Consider the following 18,981-nt stretch of genomic DNA (forward strand, 5'->3'; position numbering starts at 1 on the left):
AAGGGCTCAGATCCTGCTTCCAGGTGCATGGCCCACAAACCTGTTTAGATCTGCTAGGAACAGCCTCCCAGCTTCAGGACAGTGAGGCTCTGGAAGTGGCCTAGGACCTGACCTAGTGTGCTACTTTTGATGCTAAGCACCATGAGCCAGTAGTGGTGTGGTGGTGAGAGTGTCCGACTAGGACCTAGGAGAGCTGGGTTCAAATCCCCACTCAGCCATGAAGCTCATTGGGTGATCTTGGGCCAGTCATTGCCTCTCAGACTGACCTACCTCACAGGGTTGTGATGAGGAGCAGGGAGAACCATGTGTGTCACCTTGAACTCCTTGGAGAACATGATGGATATAGAGTCAATGAATAAATGAATAAATAGCACCCCTTACCTGGGGAGTTGGTAATGGACGCATGGAAGCAGCTGAAGTTAATGAGTGCATAGGAGCACAAGAAGAAATTGGAGATGATGGGGGCAATGGCATTCAGTTCAGCTGCAGGGATAGGAGAGAGAAGGAGGGAGGTTCCGTTCATTTGTGCAAATTATTCAGAGCGCAGAATCAGATGTTTGTAGGGTAGTTGTTATTTATTAAATCATAACATTGGGGACTTTCAACACAGAATTAAAGACCATCCTATTGCCATTGTTTGCTCCACCCTGAGTCAAATCAGACTCTGCCCCTCCCCCACTTCATGACCCCCTGAATTACTTACCAATAAGAATGAAGCAAATTGCAATGATGTACGTCAGCATGTAACCCCTGATAGGTTCGTTGTTTTTTCCATAACCCTTCCCAAAAAAGCCAATGGCGGGGTAGAGCTGGTCCTTACAAAGGCACTGTTGGGGAGATGCAAAATGGCTATTCATGACAAGGTTTTGAGCCATCAGGAACATGCCCAGAAATGTCAAGGTTTAAATTGGAGGCAGTTCTCCGTGTCCTTAACATCCTGAGGTTAGTGGGGCGATGACTGGATAAGGGGGCTTCTCAGTGGTGGCACTGGAATTATGGAATTCCATTCCTAAACACATGTACCTGACACACTCATCAATGTCTTTTAGTTATCAGGTGAAATAATTGCTGTTCTCTCAGACTTTTCATGAAATTTAGCTTTCATTTTGTTTGAGTAGCTTCTGGTTTGGTATGAATCCATTTTGGGGGGCCTGCTGCTGTTTTCTTTCTAATTAATTTTCTTCTCTAAATAAATTTTATTTGATACAAGTGTCAATAGTCCACATAAAATCTATCTTTGTAGAAGATAAAATACATTTACAACAGGCAGAATATCAACCTCTATATGGGGTTTAACTGTTCAAATGGATCATGGCCCATTGCCTGTCATTTATAAAAGGACTGAGCTCTGTATTGCATTAACATGCTCAAGCTCATCATCATTTTTAGAGCAGTTTTACCCAATGAAATGCTTGATGTATCACAGCTTGACATATCACAATCTAATATCACAGTCAACTTCAGAGCATATCAAGGAAGATGTGGAGTCATCTTCTTTTACTGATGGGGGAAATAAGGCTGGTGGTTTTTCACACTTTGTGGACAGTTCTGGTCATTTGCATTCAGATTCAGAGCACATTCCTGCAGGTTCAAGCTCAGCCCCAAAGCAGTCAGATCCTAGCACTGTGGTCTGGCTTTTGGTTGGGAGGGGAATCCAAATTTCCTGGTTAGCTGAGCAGTCCCACTTGTCCCTGTCTCTCACCTGGAAGACTTTGGGGGCTGACACAAGGCAGGCCAGAGCAGAGGAGAGGGTGGCCCCAAAGATCCCAGCTGTGATTAGTGGTGCAAAGCCAGACACCATGCTCATACTCTGCAAGGAAACACAGCGGATCACATATGCACTGTGCATGATGCAGAGCAGCAGACTGGACTTCAAAAACTCAGAGAGACCAGTCCAATCTATCTGTACAGCAGCCCAGACCCCAAGGTCACGGCCAGCCCTGAGGCACAGCCCAAACCTAGGTCATGGGCTCTGGAGCCCAAGACACCCCAGAGCAGCCCCTGAAGCCCCTGAAGTCTGTCTCCTCTAAGCCTACACCCCCCCCCCCCGAGGAACCAATCCCCTCCACACCAGTGACCCATGTTCCCAGCTCACCATATCAGTGCATGTGATGCACACAAAAGGAGGATACTCCAGTCCAAAGACTAGCCTCTTTCAAACCTTCAGATCCGGCCCCCAGAAACACAAAACCCACCACTGGTTCATTCGCCAATGTGATCAGAGCAAGGGCTCTCGCTTGGAACTGGCCTTGGTGCTGCAAGTACCAACCTGTGTGGTCCCCCATGGGCTCTGTCAAAACCAGGAGAGGACACCTTGGCTTCTTCTCACAGGCCAGCATGGGTGTGTGTGTGTGTGTGTGTGTGTGTGTGTACCACTTGACACTTGTCATGGCCCCCACCCAATCAGGGGTCCTGCTCTTGAGCCTCTTTGCTGTTGCTGCCTTGCCATTGGAAGTTATTAAACACAGTTCAGATGGCCATCTGTCAAGGATTCTCTGAATGTGGTTCCTGGATTGCAGAGGGTTGGACTAGATGCCCTTGGGGTCTCTTCCATCTCTGCAGTTCTGTGATTCTAGGGTTCTTCTCCCTACATGCGGGCCCTGATCAGAGCAAGGAGGAGAAGCATCCCCCACTTTCCACAACCTCTCAGGAGTTCAGCCTGGACCCAGGGGAAGTGGGGAAAGGGATGGGCACTGGTGGAATGAGGAAGAGCTAATCAGAGAGGGCAGCTTCCACAAGCCTCTTCCCATATCTGAAGTTAGGGAGCTCAGCTGCTCATGGCCACTAGATTATCGAATACTGAGCTTCATGGGCTAATATAAGGCAGAATGATGGATTATTCAGTAATTCCTGCTGGGTCTAGGCACTAAACCAGCCTCCCTGCATTGTGCCTCCCCATTTTTGAAGGCAGCTGGCTTTGTCCCCAACCCAGTCTGGAGATCTATTCACAGCAGAGAAGCCATCAGTAGTCATGGAAGCATAAAACTGTAGAGTTGGAAGGGACCCAAACTATTCCTGCAATGCAGGAATCATAGCTAAGTGATGGACCCAGCCATCATGCCCATGGTTGATCAGAGATTGCAACCCATCTGGTAGGGTTGGATCCTGGGCTGCAATAGATTTAAATGGAAGAAGGCAGTGTCTTTGTCCCCCTTCCAAGTATCCCCAAGGCCCAGGTGTCAAATAAAAAACAGCCTTCCCTACGGCAGTACGGCTGATAATACCTGGTAAAAATTGATAAGCCCAAAGTTACAGGTGTGGCTCTGAGCACACTCCGTGAAGTTCCAGCCCAAGTTGCAAGCGATCCCTTCACAGCCCACAGAGCCAACAGAGATGGTGTCGTTCACGTTTCCAGAGGCATCCCGGACCACACACGCCCCTAAGAAAAGGACCATGATAATTTAGCATCATTTCTTACAGCTTTCCTCCACAATGTGGGTTCTTAATTTCAAAGACCCATGGGCCACTCTAAGCAGAGAACAGCAAATTTCAGGCTGCTTGGATCTACTTTGTTTTTCTCACCAGAGCCCCAAACCAGTTAGAGACCTTGGCAAATTAAGCAATGTATAAATCCTGTTAAATAAACCATATAATATTCATTCCAAATTTGCAAGGATTCAATCCTTCGGGCCAGCTGTGCCTACACTTTGGAATTCTCTGCCCTTTGGTACTGGGCATGTGCCTTCGCTGCTCTCTTTTTGACAATGGCTGAAATTTTTCTTTTTCTTTAACCAAGCCTACTCAGATATGTAAATTTGACATGCATTTTAATATACAATTTTATTTTATTATGTATATTTTTAAAGCTGCTGATTATATTTTGAAATGTTTTAAATATCTGATTTTAACAGTAATTTTCACGTATCCAGCTAAGTTCTATCCAGAGCAGACCCATTGAAATTAGTTAATTCTGTTTAATAATAATAATAATAATAATAATAATTTATTATTTATACCCCACCCATCTGGTTGGGTTTCCCCAGCCACTCTCGGAGGCTCCCAACAGAATATTAATAACACGATAAAACACCAAACATTAAAAACAACTTTAACTTTAGTAGGTTTACTCTGACTACCAGTACCCCTTGTAAACTGCTCACTGGTCTTGACAATTAAATGCTTTATGAATCCTACAGAATAAATAGGTAAAGCCCACCAACCAGAATCAAGTGGACAGCAGTAGCTCAGGAAATACACCTTGAATTAAGAAGTCATAATGCTCCTGAGCCCATACTCAGTCCAAAAACATCCAGGGGCAGCTTCTCTTGATTAATAATAATAATAATAATTTATTATTTATACCCCACCCATCTGGCTGGGTTTCTCCAGACACTCTGGGCGGCTTCCAACAAAATATTAAAATACAATAGTCTGTCAAACATTAAAAGCTTCCCTAAACAGGGCTGCCTTCAGATGTCTTCTAAAAGTCTGGTGGTTGTTTATCTCTTTGACATCTGATGGGAGGGCATTCCACAGGGCGGGTTCCACTACCGAGAAGGCCCACTGCCTGATTCCCTGTAACTTCACTTCTCACAATGAGGGAACCACCAGAAGGCCCTCAGCACTGGACCTCAGTGTCGGGGCAGAACGATGGGGGTGGAGACACTCCTTCAGGTATACTGGGCTGAGGCCATTTAGGGCTTCAAAGGTCAGCACCAACACTTTGTATTGTGCTCAGAAACGTACTACATTTACCTTGCTGATTATGATTAATGCCTGACCATTACCTACCAATAGTCGCAGATATAATCAGATATGACACGGTCGTCCAGAAAATAGCCATGAGGGTCCCTTTAGGAATTGCCACGGCAGGATCCTACCCAAGGGGATAAATGAGATTTAGGAAAATGCCTTCCATAGGCATCACTGCATTAACCAGTAATTGTGATACTACTAGGGGCTCACCAACCTCGCTTGCCCCACCTTGTTGCCAACCCATTTACACCTCACCCAAACCTCCTTCAGCTTCTCCCTTTTGCTCACCTGTGCCTCTCCATCACTCACTCACCTGCCTGCCTGGGCCACTGGCTCACTCACTTAAGGCTTACCCACACCTTACCTTTCCTCTGTGCTTTCCAGGCAGGGCCCATGCTTCAAAGCTCCATTTTCCAAGCACTCGTTTTCTTCTTCTTTTGCTTTGGAGCTTTCCCGGTGAAAACCTGCTCTTTTAACACTGAACAGGAGCAAACGGCAGTCTGCAGAAAATCACTGTTTGTTGTGCTTCAGGGTGAAAAAAAGGGGGCGCTAGGACATGGAGCTTTAAAGTGCGGACCTGTGCCTGGAAAGTGCGAGGCAAAAGCTAAGTGTGGATGAGTCCCCACTCTGCCTGCCTCCTCACTTGTTCCTCCTGCTTGCCTGTGGCTGCAGTGAGGTTTAATGGAGGTGGGAAGGCGCCCCAGAGACAGGTTTGCCAAACTGCTCCCTGAAGCAACTCCCCCTCCTTACTCACACTTGCTTGCCTGATGTTCTGTTGTCATGCTGGAGTTTGTGTTTGGTAAACTGAAGCTTTATGACACCTTACATTTCTATGTATATAGGAACACACACAAACACACACATAGCTTCGCATAGAACTGCATGGGCTTTGGCTTCTACCAAATGAAACATGGGGGGAAGGAAAGAAGATTCAACTTATATGCAACTTTTCATGCTTAGCTGTAATAAGTCACCCCTCACTGAAAGAGAGAGAGAGAGAGAAATATATTTATGTAATGAAAGACTTGTCCCTCTGCATCCCCAACAGGCTATATGTAGAAAGAGGCTGGAATGGGACCCACCAAACCCTCTGTCCCAATACCCAGAATTTCTCGCACCAACTATTGCCCTGGGCCATGTTTCCAAAAGGAGGCTGCTGACTCCAGCACCCCACCTCCTGGCCCCCTGGGCTTCAGCAGCCAGAACCGCCTACCTTCAAATCACCTGAAATGTTGGCTCCTGCCAAGATGCCAGTGGCTGATGGGAAAAAGATGGAAAACAAACCAAAGAAACTGCCATCAGGCCCGCGCCAGTTTGGCACAAAGTTCTGCGCAAAGATGTCCGCTGGAAAAGAGAAGGTTTCGTCACGTGTGTGTTTGTGTATGCAAACTTTACACCTGATGATCAATCCAATGAGTTGGGAGAGGGCAATTTCCATCTCCCTCAGGGCACTGGACTGGGTGGAGAGATGTAAACCTCCAACACCATCTCAACTTATTTATTATTATTATTCTACCACAGCTACCAGAACTTTAATCTGACCCAGCTGGGCTCGTCTTATGTTTTGAGGATTGAATGCACTCCTTGAGCAAGAGAACCAAACTCAAATGTTCCTGTTGTTATTATTTAAAACAAATCTAGTTTAGCTTGTTGACTTGCTAGTCACAAACACAACTTCAGCCCATTTATTTATTTAGAGCTACTTTACATGCTGTTTAAACACCAGAATAGGGAGCTGTCTTACACTGAGTTGGACCATTGGTCCATCTAGGTCAATGTTGTCTACACGGACTGGCTGGCAGGTTCTCTCCAGGATTTCAGGCAGGCAGTCTTTCCCAGGACCACCTGGAGATGCCACTGGGGATGGAACTCAGGACTTTCCACATGTAAAACAGATGCCCTCATGCTGGGTTATGGCCCTTCGGCATCATTTCCAACCGCCACTGCTTTCTTACACCAACTTAATTCTTCTGGAGTACTTCAGTTCATGAACAGTCCTCTCTTCCCTCAGCCACTCATGCCAGCATCTTACCCCTGTAACCGAAGAATCCTTTGGCTTGTTTCTCCTCACTGGCTGGAATGATGGTTCCCACAAGGTAGTTTACAAAGGAGATCATGATGACAAAGAAGAAAAGAACCTGTGCCTGCAAAGACCAAGCAAATCCATTGTGACAATGACAACCCTACTGGGAACTGAGTGTCCCTGTACTAGGTACCTTTCAACACAAGGAGCACCTCATGTTGGAGACCATCTTCAGGCCGTGTGTTTGGTCTTTTAAGAGACCCTGGTTCTCCAAAAGGGGAGGAGCCTAATAGAGGCAGGCTGGAGGCAGAAACCTCAGTCTACTCCCAGCCCCTTGGAGCTCTCCGTAGTGCTGGGATCACTGACCCGCCTTGCCCCATGGGTTGCTCCTCATGACCAGAATAGGGCTCTCTCCCCGTTAGCCGCACCTGCCCCTGCCCCAGGCCTTCTAAAAAAAACAAACACGTACATAACGAAGCTCTTACCTTGGCTTCCCACTCCATCCCAGCCAAAGAAATGCCAAGCAATATAGTCACTGTGATGACCCCAATGATGCGAATGTCATTTGTGGGATCGACCATGATAGAGTTGTGCTCCTTGGGCAGAAAAAAACACCAACAGTCAGTGCTCACAGGGTGCATCAGAATGAGTGCACTGGGGACTCAAGGCACAATCTGGGAAAGGGGGTGATGCAGAGAAGTCCACAGGGTTGGAAAGGGGCCGTAGTTCAGCAGCAGAAAAGGTACTTTGTAGGCAGAAGGCTCTAGATTCAATCTCTGGCATCTCCATTTCGGGATGCCCTTCCCTCTGCCATACATGAAGCATCATCCATCACTTGCTTCAGATGTCTTGCAAAGACATACCTTTTTGCCCAGGCTTTCCTTGACCCATAAGATCAGAAACTGTTATTACTGGATTCCTGCCATTATATGAATTTATGCTACTGTTTCACTTGTACAGTGGTACCTCAGGTAAAGAACTTAATTCGTTCCGGAAGTCTGTTCTTAACCTGAAACTGTTCTTAACCTGAGGTACCACTTTAGCTAATGGGGCCTCCCGCTGCCGCTGCACCGGTGCTGTGCGATTTCTGTTCTCATCCTGAAGCAAAGTTCTTAACCCGAGGTACTGCTTCCGGGTTAGCGGAGTCTGTAACCTGAAGCATCTGTAACCTGAGATACTACTGTATATTGCACCTCTGTTTTCGTGATCCTGTTTTCTTGATATTTACTTTAAACGATTTCTAAATGATTTAATAACTAAATGTCACCTAAAAGTTCCAGAAATCTGGAAGAGGCAATGCCAGAGCAGAAGGAACATGGCTCAATTATATGCTTATGCCTTCTTAGTGGTGGTGACCTGGTTGCGGAATGTCCGCCTGAGAGAGGCTAGCTTGGCACCTTCTTTATGGTATTTTCTGTGCCAAGTGAAGTGTAGACCTTTTCATTCAACCAGTTATTATTATTTTTAAAATGTGTTTTTTAAAAAACACAAACTGCTGGACCCCAACTCCCATCAGCCCCGGTCAGCATAGGCAATGGTCGGAGATGAAAGGAGTCGTGATATGACAGCTTCCCATCTACAGAGAAAAGCTTGCATTTGGAATAGGAAGATCTTTGGTTAAAAGATCAGTGCTGGCTAATCTACCCCCAAATGCAAGAGTGCTCAAGACTTCACACAGCTGTGTCATTTTGCCCCCAATAATTGGCTCAGAGTGGGATTTGAATCCTTGGCCTGGAAATCAATCCTTTTTAGCTGCAATGTCTGGACACAGTTAAAGAAGTTATTATTTGAGTACCATTTTAATTTAAAAATAGGTAGAATCTCCTGGGCTGTTCTGATTCAACCTATAAATTCTGTTGCCAACCTTTCATGGTCTGGGGAAACTCCTAGACTCTATCAGTGGTGCACAGTGCCTGTTTTCAGCTCTGGATGTTCCTGGGACAGCCTGCTCACAGAGATCTATGGGCCAGTAACCTATTGCTTAGAGCCTTAGACTATGGCATTGTGCTCTATGTGGAGCTATCCTTATTTATTTCATTATTGCATTTAAACTGTGCCTTTCCAACATGGTTATCCCCCTCCTCATTTTTAATCTTCACCACAACCCTGTGTGGTAAGTCACCCAGTGGGCTTCATGGCTGAGTGAGGATTCAAACTCTGGTGTCCCAGGTCCTGCTCCAGCTCTCTAACCACTGCACCAGGCTTCCTCTTGCTGTCCTTGATGATGGTTCAAAGATTGCAGAGATTCCCTCAAAGCCTGGTGGCAGCAGTTGCCCCGGCTTACCTGCATCAGGTCCCGCACAGTCTCTGCAAAGCCCACCGTGTGCATGGCCACAGCCACCGCGTTGGCAAAGGCAAAGATGAGGCCAATGGAGCCTCCCAGCTCAGGCCCAAGGCTTCGTGAAATAAGGAAGTAAGTCCCACCTGAGATATGGGAACACAAGAATCACCACAAAGGCTTGTATAGCTCACCTACTGCAAATTATATATTTGATCTTATTGCATTGATATCCCACTTTTCCCTCCAAGAATATCAAGGTGGCATGCAAGCTGGTTCTCCTCTTCCTCATATAATCCCCACAACAACCCTGTGAGGTAGGTGAGGCTGAATGGCTCAAGGTTACCCAGTGACCTTCATGGGCCAAATGGGAATTTGAACCCTAGTCTCTCATGGCCTAGGTCCAGCATCCTAACTGCTGCACCACACTGGTACCCAGCAATTGGGCAGGCGTAGAATCATAGAATTGTAGAGTTGGAAGGGACCCAAATGGTCATCTAGTTCTGGGCCCCTGCTCAGATCCCTCCTCCTGGGAGCAGTTTGGTAGGATTTGAAGCTGGCAGGTGAGAAACATCAAAAAATTGTGGATCCCCTGGATCTGTCAGTCTCTTGAGTGGAGAACCTTCCTAGGTGGCAAAGTCATTTTGTCCACCTCTGCAAATGCCTCCCACCCGTCTTGAGCCTCAGCCATGCCAGCAATGGGTCCACCCGCCCCCCTCAAGGAAGTCTCATCTGGTTCTGATAGATGAAGCTGGTGGGACATTGTTTGTCTGTTTGTTTAAAAAAATGATGAGACTTGTCTATGTGAAGTAGAGGTTCAATGTGTACACACACACTTGCTAACCTAACCCGTGCAACTTTGTCAATATTTCTACAGGTGATGTGCAAAAAACACTACCTGATTTAACTTTGCCATTGGTGGAGATGGCTGAGATTGACAGTCCTGTGACGGTGGTCACTGTCACAGAAAGCAGGATGATCACCCAAGTCAGTGCTGTGAAGAAAAGCAGTTGGTTTGGATTATACTGCTTAGACATTAAGACCATGGTTGGATTCCCACAGAGGGGTTCCACAACTTGGGAGCTCTCAAAGAAAATGTCCTCTATTGGGCTGCCACCTCTCCAACTGCTGAGGCTGGAAGTGTGGATAAGCCGTCATGTATATACCATGATATGTTTGCCTCAACCATGCAGTTAGATTCAACAGGACTTACCTATTCCGGCTTGTGCAGTGATCCAAGGCAGCCGCAGGTACAGAATCACACCCCAGATATTTAGCATGCAACGGATCTGGAAAGTTATGGGAGCAGCAATTGGTAACTGGGAAGAATAACTGAAGCATGTAGGCACCTCAGGGCCAGTGAGGAGGACCAGAGACCTAGGATCTTCTATCTAGTCATTTAAAATCTGTGAGCCAGTGCCCTGACACCTCTGGGTCTGCTTATAGCATTGGAAGAACAATATGGTCAAGTCTTCCCTGGACTGTACCATTTTAGACTGAAGGGTGTGCATGTGTGGGTGAGTGCACGTGTTTAAATATTTCCTTCTTTTAAAAGATACCTAGTGCCTGAAGTGCACTAGTCAGAAAAGGAGCACTGGGACCCCTGGCATAAGCGACGAGATCTGTCTGGTGAAGGAAGATGTCACAAGGGGTGTCTGGAAGGAAGACAGTTCCCTGCACCTTGCCTTGTCTCTCCATCGCAGTTTGTGGCCTGGCAATTCAGCTGTGACTCCTCCATCGTAGGCGGTTGCTCTAGGTGACCCTTGGGGTCCCTTCCAACTCTACAGTTCTGTGATTCCATAAACCCCCTTTGCAATTCACCCAAGAGAACTCTTGAGAGATAGGTTGATACCATGATTTATAGCAAGGAGTAGCAAGACTTTTTTCAAACTGAGGGCCATACTCCTACCTGCGCAGCCTTCCAGGGGCCACCTGTCATTGGTGGGCGGGCCAGAGGCAAAAGCAGGCAGAGCAACAAATGCACTTTCTACCTTTGTACAGTAGCCTAGCTTCTCCACACTCATATGTTTCTTTCTCTCCTCCATCCAGACAACTCAGGGGCATGATCACTCAGAAGCTGGCTGAAATAAAATGGGGTTCCCTTAAAAACCAGTAAAGAGGGGGCCATACATATCTCCCTGGGAAGAGAATTCCAAAGGGATGGAGCCACTACAGAAAAGGCCCTGGCCAGGACATCCTTTGAGCCAGGAGTGGGGAACTAAGCAACGGTACTCACCATCACCCCCTTAACCCACCCAAAACGGACAGGTTCCTCCTGAGGCTTCGCATCCCCCTCACCAGCCTCCTCCTCAGTTCCTTCTTCGGGGAATATGATGTCCCTGTGGAGCTCGTACGCTGGCGGGTGGAGATGGCTACTTTCTTGCTGGAACAAAACAACAACAACTGATGGCAATCAGACTGCAAAATTGGGGGCAGGAGGAAAGTGAGAAAAGTTATGGGATAAGGAGACACCTGAGGTACAGAACATCCTGTCTCAGCCAGCAAGGACAATGCAGAGGTCATCAGAACTGGGTGGCTGAGGAGTATGGCTCTATTGGGACATAGTGGACAGTCTGGCCATGACCTGGTTGTGTCCAGAACCCAAATGGCTGCTGCATGAACTGGCTTTGCCCTGCTGGTGCAGAATGAGGCCCACTCCAGGGTTGAGGGGGACCTGGGAAAATGACCTTCTCTGGGTTCCCTCTCCTACATTAGGGCCGGGGAAACCTTTCAGCCTGAGGGCCATGTTCCTTCCTGGGTAACCTTCTGAGGGCCATTGGTGGGCAGGTTCAAAGTGGGCAGAACAACAAATGAAACTTTTCTCTTTGTGCCACAGGTTGGTTCTACAAACCTTTATCTATCCACCATCCAGACAAGTGAGAAGGCATTATTAGAGTCCAGCTTAGGATGTGATACAGGGCCAGTGAGGGACATGGCCTGGGAAGTGTTCCAAGGGCCAGGTAGAGAGGCCTGGAGGGCCACATTTGTCCCCTCAGCATGAAGTTCTCCAGCTCTGTCCTACATTAGTGAACCCTGGTAGGCTGTGGTGATGGTGTACAGCAGGGTTCCAAGCAGACCTTGGCAGCTGAATGTAGCCACCATTTTTATTTCCCACAATGCCCCTGATGTGGAACTTCTCCTGGCCATTGTGGGAAATTATTATTGTTGTTATTTTACTAGACCAGCCACCTGGTCCTGCTCAGAACACCAGGCTTAATGCTGACACTCACCCTGTTTCAGTTTCTTGCACCTGCCTGAAAGCATGTTAAAACCTCCCACAAGTCTCGGCCCTGCCTGGTGGCCCCAACTCTTCTTAGCTATGGCTCCTCTCAGCTCCTGCCAGAGCATCTGTGGTCCAAAACATATTAAGGGTGCCAGGCTGGAGAAGGCTGGCATAGAAAATATGATGCCACATTAAACCAGCTAGTCTTTTGACGAGCAGAATCCGAAACCAGGGAAGAGAAGCAGCGCAAGAAGAATGGAAAAAATTTAAGGACTATTTAAAGAAATATTACAAAGTTAATGAAAGTTAGAATGATGTTGGACTGGAAAGTAAATGGTTGCTATTAGCAATGGTTAAGACAAGGAGAATAAGGAAGTATAGTCTAAATTTAAATTAAAATAAGGGAAGATTTGCTGAACAATCGATAAGAATTTGGAATACAGAAAGGGGAGGCATGAGGAAGTCGGGGAAGATAGGATATGAAATCAGGATATGAAATGATACATGTTTTTTGTTTTGTTTTTGTTTTTGTATGTTTATGTTTGTTGTATTGTGTCTATATGGAAAAATAAAAATATTATAAAAAAAATAAAATAAACCAGCTAGTCTTTTAAGGGCTCTGGGACATCCACTGCACCTCTAGCCATGAAAAATACATATTGGCACTGGGGGAGGAAAGTTCTCTGCACATGCTCAGAGGCATCATCTTCTTTCTCATGTGCACATATTTAATCTGATATTGAAAACAGATGTCAAGGATTCTCCACAATCCTGCTCTTTTGAATTTATGGGATGATCAAAAAGCAATTTCCCAATCTATGGAAGGTCTTACATGAATACTTTGACCCAGAGCCAAAGACCTTTAGGACTTAAACCTCTTGTTGCGGCACAGGAATATGGATATTCTGGCTGCAGCAGAGAAAATAACACACACATTATGCATTTCTAAGGATAAGGAAGATGCAGAATATTTCTACACTGTTTGGCAGGATCTGATTGCTTATGTGTCAAATTCAGGTATACAAAACTCTCTTCCCCCACCAAATTGCGAAATCTGGCTTTCTTGATGCGTTTTTCTGCTTTTATTTTTTTCTAATTATCTGTTCTCTGTTTATTTGGGAAATGCAGCCTCCTGCTCCTCTGTTTTGTAACTGATTATTTTTTGTTTATGCTGTTGCTTTTATATTTTTCAAAAACTTTGTTTGAAGAAAAAGAAAATAGAAGTTGGATCTGTGCCCCGAGAACCCCCCTTTCCCACCTTCTCAAATGAGTGTGTGATCAGACTGTCAGGTGGAAAACTCGATCCAAGCATGCAGATGTCAAAAGGGCACAAAGATGGGGCTATTTTCATGCCACTTCTCTATATGCATTTTTTAAAATGCAATGAGCAAAATAGCTCTATGATATTATTATTATTATTATTATTATTATTATTATTATTATTATTATTATTAAAAAATATTATCCATGGCTCTTGGCCAGTATTGCTTATTTCCATAAGAGCTTGTGGGGAAAGGCAGAAAAAAGAAATCAGAGTTGCTAAAGACCTCAAGAAAGAGTCCCCCAGAGAAAAAACATTCTGAGCTACCCATCCTCACCCACTGTTGAGGTTAGCTCAATTGGTTAGAGTGAGGAGCTGATAACAACATTGTGGGTTCCATCCCCATATGGGCCACCTGCATATTCCTACATGGCAGAGCTTGGACTAGATGAACCTTGGGATACTTCCCAACTCTACAATTCAAGGATTCTGTGATCCAAGTAATGCAGATCAGGAAAAGTGCCCAAAGACCAATGAGGTTTTCTTCCAGCTGGGAAAGAATGTGGGGCAAGATTCAGTGCTTTGTCCCCCTGGCTCAAGACCTAATGGAGATTGTGATCAGGCAGGGACAGACCTGTAAAGAACAGTAGTTAGAGCACCTGCTTTGCATGCAAAAGGTCCCAAGAGGAATCCCTGGTGGCAGGAGAGACCCCTGACTGAGCTGGATATACTAAGATAGATACACTAATGATTATAAGGCAGCTTCCTATGTTCATGACTCTGTGCAACAGACATTCTGTGAACCAAACTGGCTTCAATTTACCTTGAGGAATGAGTGTAGATCGGACAAGGTAGGTCTGGTCTTCTTGGCTTCACCGGAGACTTTTGTGTTGGCATAGTTTTCGTAAGTGGGGACAACTTCGATGGTGTTGTAGCCAAAGGTCCGCATGTAGAAAGTGTTGTTGTGGGTGAGGTGGTTGGCTTGGGCAGCGTCGTAGGCAACCGTGTCCCCCTGGCCATAGTGAGGCCTGCCTCTGTCCTCGGTGCTGATCAGGGTGCTGATGGTGAACCTGCCGTTGGAGTTTGCCGGGTCGGCAGTCCGCTCCATCACCTGCGATTCAGCCATTTCATGACCCTCTGCTCTTCGTTTTGCCTCTCCTTCAACTCACAGGCAAGGGATGGCGCAGATTTTGAGCATCTACTGCAACATCTAGGGGGGCATGGAAACTTTATACCCCACGAAACCAGAAAAAACTGGCCGACCTCCTGCTCAGTTAACTCTTAACAGAGGGAAGTAATTGGCTCAAACCATCCTGAGCTGGTTGTTGAAAAGAGTAGCCTGGAGGGATTGCTAAAGACTTGCTCGCCAACTCGTGTTCTAGATCAAGTCTATGATAACAGATTTTGAATTAAGTCCTGAGGACATATCAGCTAAAAATACAGTATTGGTGGGACACTGGAATGGAGATACTTTTCTGATTCATTCTGTTTGGGTACATTGTGTTTCCTTTATAATTGGGTCAGGCAAGGCATGTCCTTGGAGGAAGGAGAAGAGGGTCTCTTCCAGTTGACCTCCTGGCTGAGTGTTCATCCTGATTTGCTTGCACAAAGCTTGCCATGGAGGCTTATAAAGCATTTGCCCTGATTTGTTTGCAGGGAAGTTATACAGCAATGGACACTTATCCTGATGTCTTTCCATGAAGGTTATATGTCTTCCTGTCAATTGACCTTTATCTCCCTTTTGGAGGGTGGGCATTTCCCCATCACTTTCCTAATCACAAACGTCCATTTTTAAAAGGGGTTGTTGTGGCAAAGCTCTTAAATTCACTTTATGCCACAGACAGAAGAGTCACGGACCCATTTCATTGCAAATGATTGGACTGCAGATGGAAAGGAAGTGTCATAAGGCAGATGAGATCAGAACAGCCATGCAATGATTCTTACCAAAGGAGATGCAGAAATCCTTAGATCTTGCAACATTAATATAAGAAAAGATTAATGGAAGGAAAGAAACAATGAACAACCAAATGATCTTTATTTGTTCGCTATTGAAATGTTTAATAAAAACACAATTAACATGAAAAGTTTCACCAACATTTTAATATTGTGATATGATTAACTCTAATAAAGAACAAGTGAGCTAGAAAAGTCAGTTTCATTGTTGCCTGGTGGATTGGGCCTAGAGTGGAGAGACCTGGGTTCAGATCCATACTCAGCCATGAAGTACGCTGGGTGACCTTGTACTGGCTACCGTTTCTCGGCCTAATTTACCTCGCAGGGCTGTTGTGAAGATACAAGGGATTAAATGCATACACATTGTGCTCAGCTCCTTCAAGAAAGGGTAGGAAAATATAATAAATAAAACAAATTACAATTTTCAAATGCCCCCTTTTACATCTAACAATGGATTTTAAAAAGAGAAATAAAATAAACAGCAGATATGAAAGGAAATATAACAAGTACATTTTCTGTGCTATAGTTTAAAAGCCAAACTGGATGCAATGTGAAACGTGCTTCGCTTGTTTTTCCTCCCATGTTTAAGTCACTGAGGGAACCAATCCTGAATGGGACCACACTTTGCGGGAAGAGGGATAAATCCTCCTTTGCCAAAAAACCCCAACATTCTTACCCAAAATCACCTCTGAATTATTTCCCCCCGGAAAGTGCCATTTCCCATTGCAGGTCAGCTTTCAGATCTTAAAGGCCTAAGCACAGGCCAACTTGCCTAGTTTAAAATCAAGTACCCAGCAATTTCAAATCAAGATGTCAAACATTCAGCAAAATGTTCAGTATTTAGAGTACAGCTGGGAAATATTTTGCATCAAAATTTATGGTGGAGAATCCTAAGAATTTATGGGAGCAAAATTGTTTTGGCTCTAGATTCATTCCCTCCCTCATTCCATTCGAAGGCCAGTGTGGCGCTGCCATTAGTATCAGACCAGGAATGGGGAGGCCCAGACTCAAATCCTGCTCTCAGGCATGGGGTGAGCACAGGCCAGTTTCTCTCAGCCTAACCAGCCTCATAGGCCTCTTGTAAGGATGATATGGGGAAGGAGCAGACACCGTTTGCCTTCAGCTTCTTGGAGGAAAGGTGAGATATTAATGCAAATAATAATAATAATAATAATAATAATAATAATAATAATAATAATAATATCATCCTCCTCTTCTTCCTTCTCCACCAATTCTCAACCACTTTTAGAAGTATAAACAGCAATGTTGAAAATGTCTCATTTCCAGAGCATACTGGATAGCCTATCATGAGCATTCCTAGTTAAGAAAATTTGCCAGGAAAATATGCAAAGCGAGATTGCTGTTGCCCATTGCACTGGGAGGCCTGAGTTCCAAAGCCACATGGCAATTTAAAAGCAGTGACAGATAAGGATCTCGAGAGACAGCCAGTCAAAGCCCAGCCATAAAGCTCAGTTCTGGCTCTGGAAAAGCCAATTGAAATTCAGCACTGTGATTCATTTCGTCAGGTTAATGGGAAAATGTTTTCTGTTGTTCCTCTGGGGTGTTTGTCGAATGCAGTAGGCTTTATGTTTATTTTATTTTTAAAAAAAACAGGATATATTTTAGCTACTGTGTTCTGCAAGTTTTTACTAAGGAGTCCTGATTGTTGTGTTAGCAAGTTCCTACTTGGGGTTACTGATTGCATTGCTGTTTCACCCTTGCCTTATACCAGTCAGACTACCGTTCCAGCCCTACCTGAAGAGGCCATTGAGTATTGAACCTTGGACAGTCTGCATACAAAGCAGGGGCTCTGCCACTGAACTACAGTACTTCCCATGACACCAAAGAACCAGCCCACAAACACAGCCTCTCCCCACTCCAGTCACCACCATCATGAGAACTGCTACAACTGCATGGCTCCATGGCTGAATTTTTCATGTCTCCAAGGGCACTTAGATAACCACTGAGAAGCCAAGGCTGTTCTCACAGATGGAAATTGTTATGTACTGAAGTTCTCACCCTGGGCCAGCAGGGGGATACTGTAGATAGTTATGCAAATGAAGGATCAAAAGTGACGTTCAGTGATTGGATAGTTTGTATGCAAATGAAGGATTGAAAGTGACGTTCAGTGATTGGATAGTTTTAGAAAATGGCAACAGTTACATTGTTCTGGAGCTCTATATAAGCAGGCTGACTGAGCTCCTCAGTCAGTTCTGTTCCAGCTTACAAATAAAGAGCTGCTTTGGAAGAATCGCTGTGTCGTCTGCTATGTCTACCCACAACTTAACAGAAATGGCCTTTGCAAATTACAGCTGGCTTCAGAGGGTGGGCCAATTCAGCTTTGGGACTCGGCTTTTAGATACCAATTGAAGAGGCAGGGGGAGAAATACAAAGTAATGCCAGGCTGTTCTCATTTAGGGCTTTGGGGAAAACCACACTCACAATGTGAGAAGAGCCTGGCTGCTGGATTAGGCCAAAGCCCCATCTAGTCCAGCATTCTGTTTTCACAGTGGTCAGCCAGATGCCACTTGGAAGCCTGCAAGCTTCCAAGCTTCCAAGCTCTCTCCCCACTTGTGATTCCCAGCACACTGCTTCTGACACTGGAGGTAGAACATAGCTATGGAGGTGGTGCATAGCCAGGATGGCTAGTACTAACTCCTCCCACTGCAAAGGTTTCAGGCCAAGAGAAGTCTTCCCCATTACTTGTTGAATTGTCCTTTTTTTTAAGCAGAGATGCTAGAGATTGAACCTGGAGCCTCCTGTGTACAGTGTCTGGGCTCTGCCTCTGAGCTGTGGTCTATTCCCTGAAGAACTCTCTCTACTTTCTGGTGTGGCATGCGTCTCCCAGCTGAAAGGTGCTCACAGCACAGCGGGGAAACAGTGGAACAGCAAAGCCAGGGAGTCAGGAATTACTTGCACATCATCATAACCACTGCCACCACCTCCTCAAAATGGAGAAAGATGTGCCTAAAAGGTCTCTTTACTAATTTAAAGAGCATAGACACGCAATGGGCAATAATTACTCTAAACAGAGATACAGCCCATCTCCCCCTAGTGTTGAGGGCTTTGACCAGGTGATGCTAGTGCCAGCAGAGTTTGCAGCTGATGGTCCTGCTCTCTCTCCTTAGCGATATCTAAACCAGATGTTTATCAGGCAGCCCTTCATAGAGAGGACTACGACCACCCTTGCCCAGCGGCTCTCCAAAGGCTGGATATAGAGTAGTCCATGGTTTTCACACTCACAATATCATGGAAGCAACACACACATATAAATACGCACACATTTGCTGTTGAAGCAGCTTTATTTTCAAAACTCACATCCCAGCTGCGTTGGGAAGAGAGTCTGCGGCAAAAGAGAAGAGGAACGGAAGAGAGTCAACGGAAACCACACTGGAGTGAATCTGCAGCCTCTCCGATGCTGGATGCGTAGGGAAGGCAAGTGGTATGATGCAACCCTGGTGTAGTGAAATAGCCGGATAGTAAGATGCGCTTTTTGTCGGCCTGATTCACAACACCAGCTGCAGCAACGATACCGTGACTCCAGGCTG

General features: G+C 45.6%; 1 protein-coding gene across 2 annotated transcripts in view; it reads right to left on the minus strand.

Annotated features, from left to right (window-relative positions):
• The window catches only part of SLC12A3 (solute carrier family 12 member 3), a 28,524-nt gene extending 13,864 nt beyond the window's left edge, over nucleotides 1-14,660 (minus strand). For both annotated transcript variants that reach the window (XM_083625155.1, XM_083625154.1), the window contains exons 1-13: nucleotides 14,304-14,660; nucleotides 11,233-11,379; nucleotides 10,210-10,285; nucleotides 9,895-9,990; nucleotides 9,003-9,142; nucleotides 7,204-7,314; nucleotides 6,728-6,839; nucleotides 5,909-6,039; nucleotides 4,732-4,816; nucleotides 3,225-3,379; nucleotides 1,703-1,810; nucleotides 704-827; nucleotides 382-483 (exon numbers count right to left, since the gene is read on the minus strand). In XM_083625155.1, coding sequence (XP_083481281.1) covers nucleotides 382-483; nucleotides 704-827; nucleotides 1,703-1,810; nucleotides 3,225-3,379; nucleotides 4,732-4,816; nucleotides 5,909-6,039; nucleotides 6,728-6,839; nucleotides 7,204-7,314; nucleotides 9,003-9,142; nucleotides 9,895-9,990; nucleotides 10,210-10,285; nucleotides 11,233-11,379; nucleotides 14,304-14,606 — 1,690 coding nt within the window. In that variant the 5' untranslated portion in view covers nucleotides 14,607-14,660. The remainder of the gene's footprint in view (nucleotides 1-381; nucleotides 484-703; nucleotides 828-1,702; nucleotides 1,811-3,224; nucleotides 3,380-4,731; nucleotides 4,817-5,908; nucleotides 6,040-6,727; nucleotides 6,840-7,203; nucleotides 7,315-9,002; nucleotides 9,143-9,894; nucleotides 9,991-10,209; nucleotides 10,286-11,232; nucleotides 11,380-14,303) is intronic.
• Between the last annotated feature and the right edge of the window lie 4,321 nt (nucleotides 14,661-18,981).

This window comes from Podarcis filfolensis (genome assembly GCF_964270895.1).
Source record: "Podarcis filfolensis genome assembly, chromosome: 8".
Lineage (NCBI taxonomy): Eukaryota > Metazoa > Chordata > Lepidosauria > Squamata > Lacertidae > Podarcis > Podarcis filfolensis.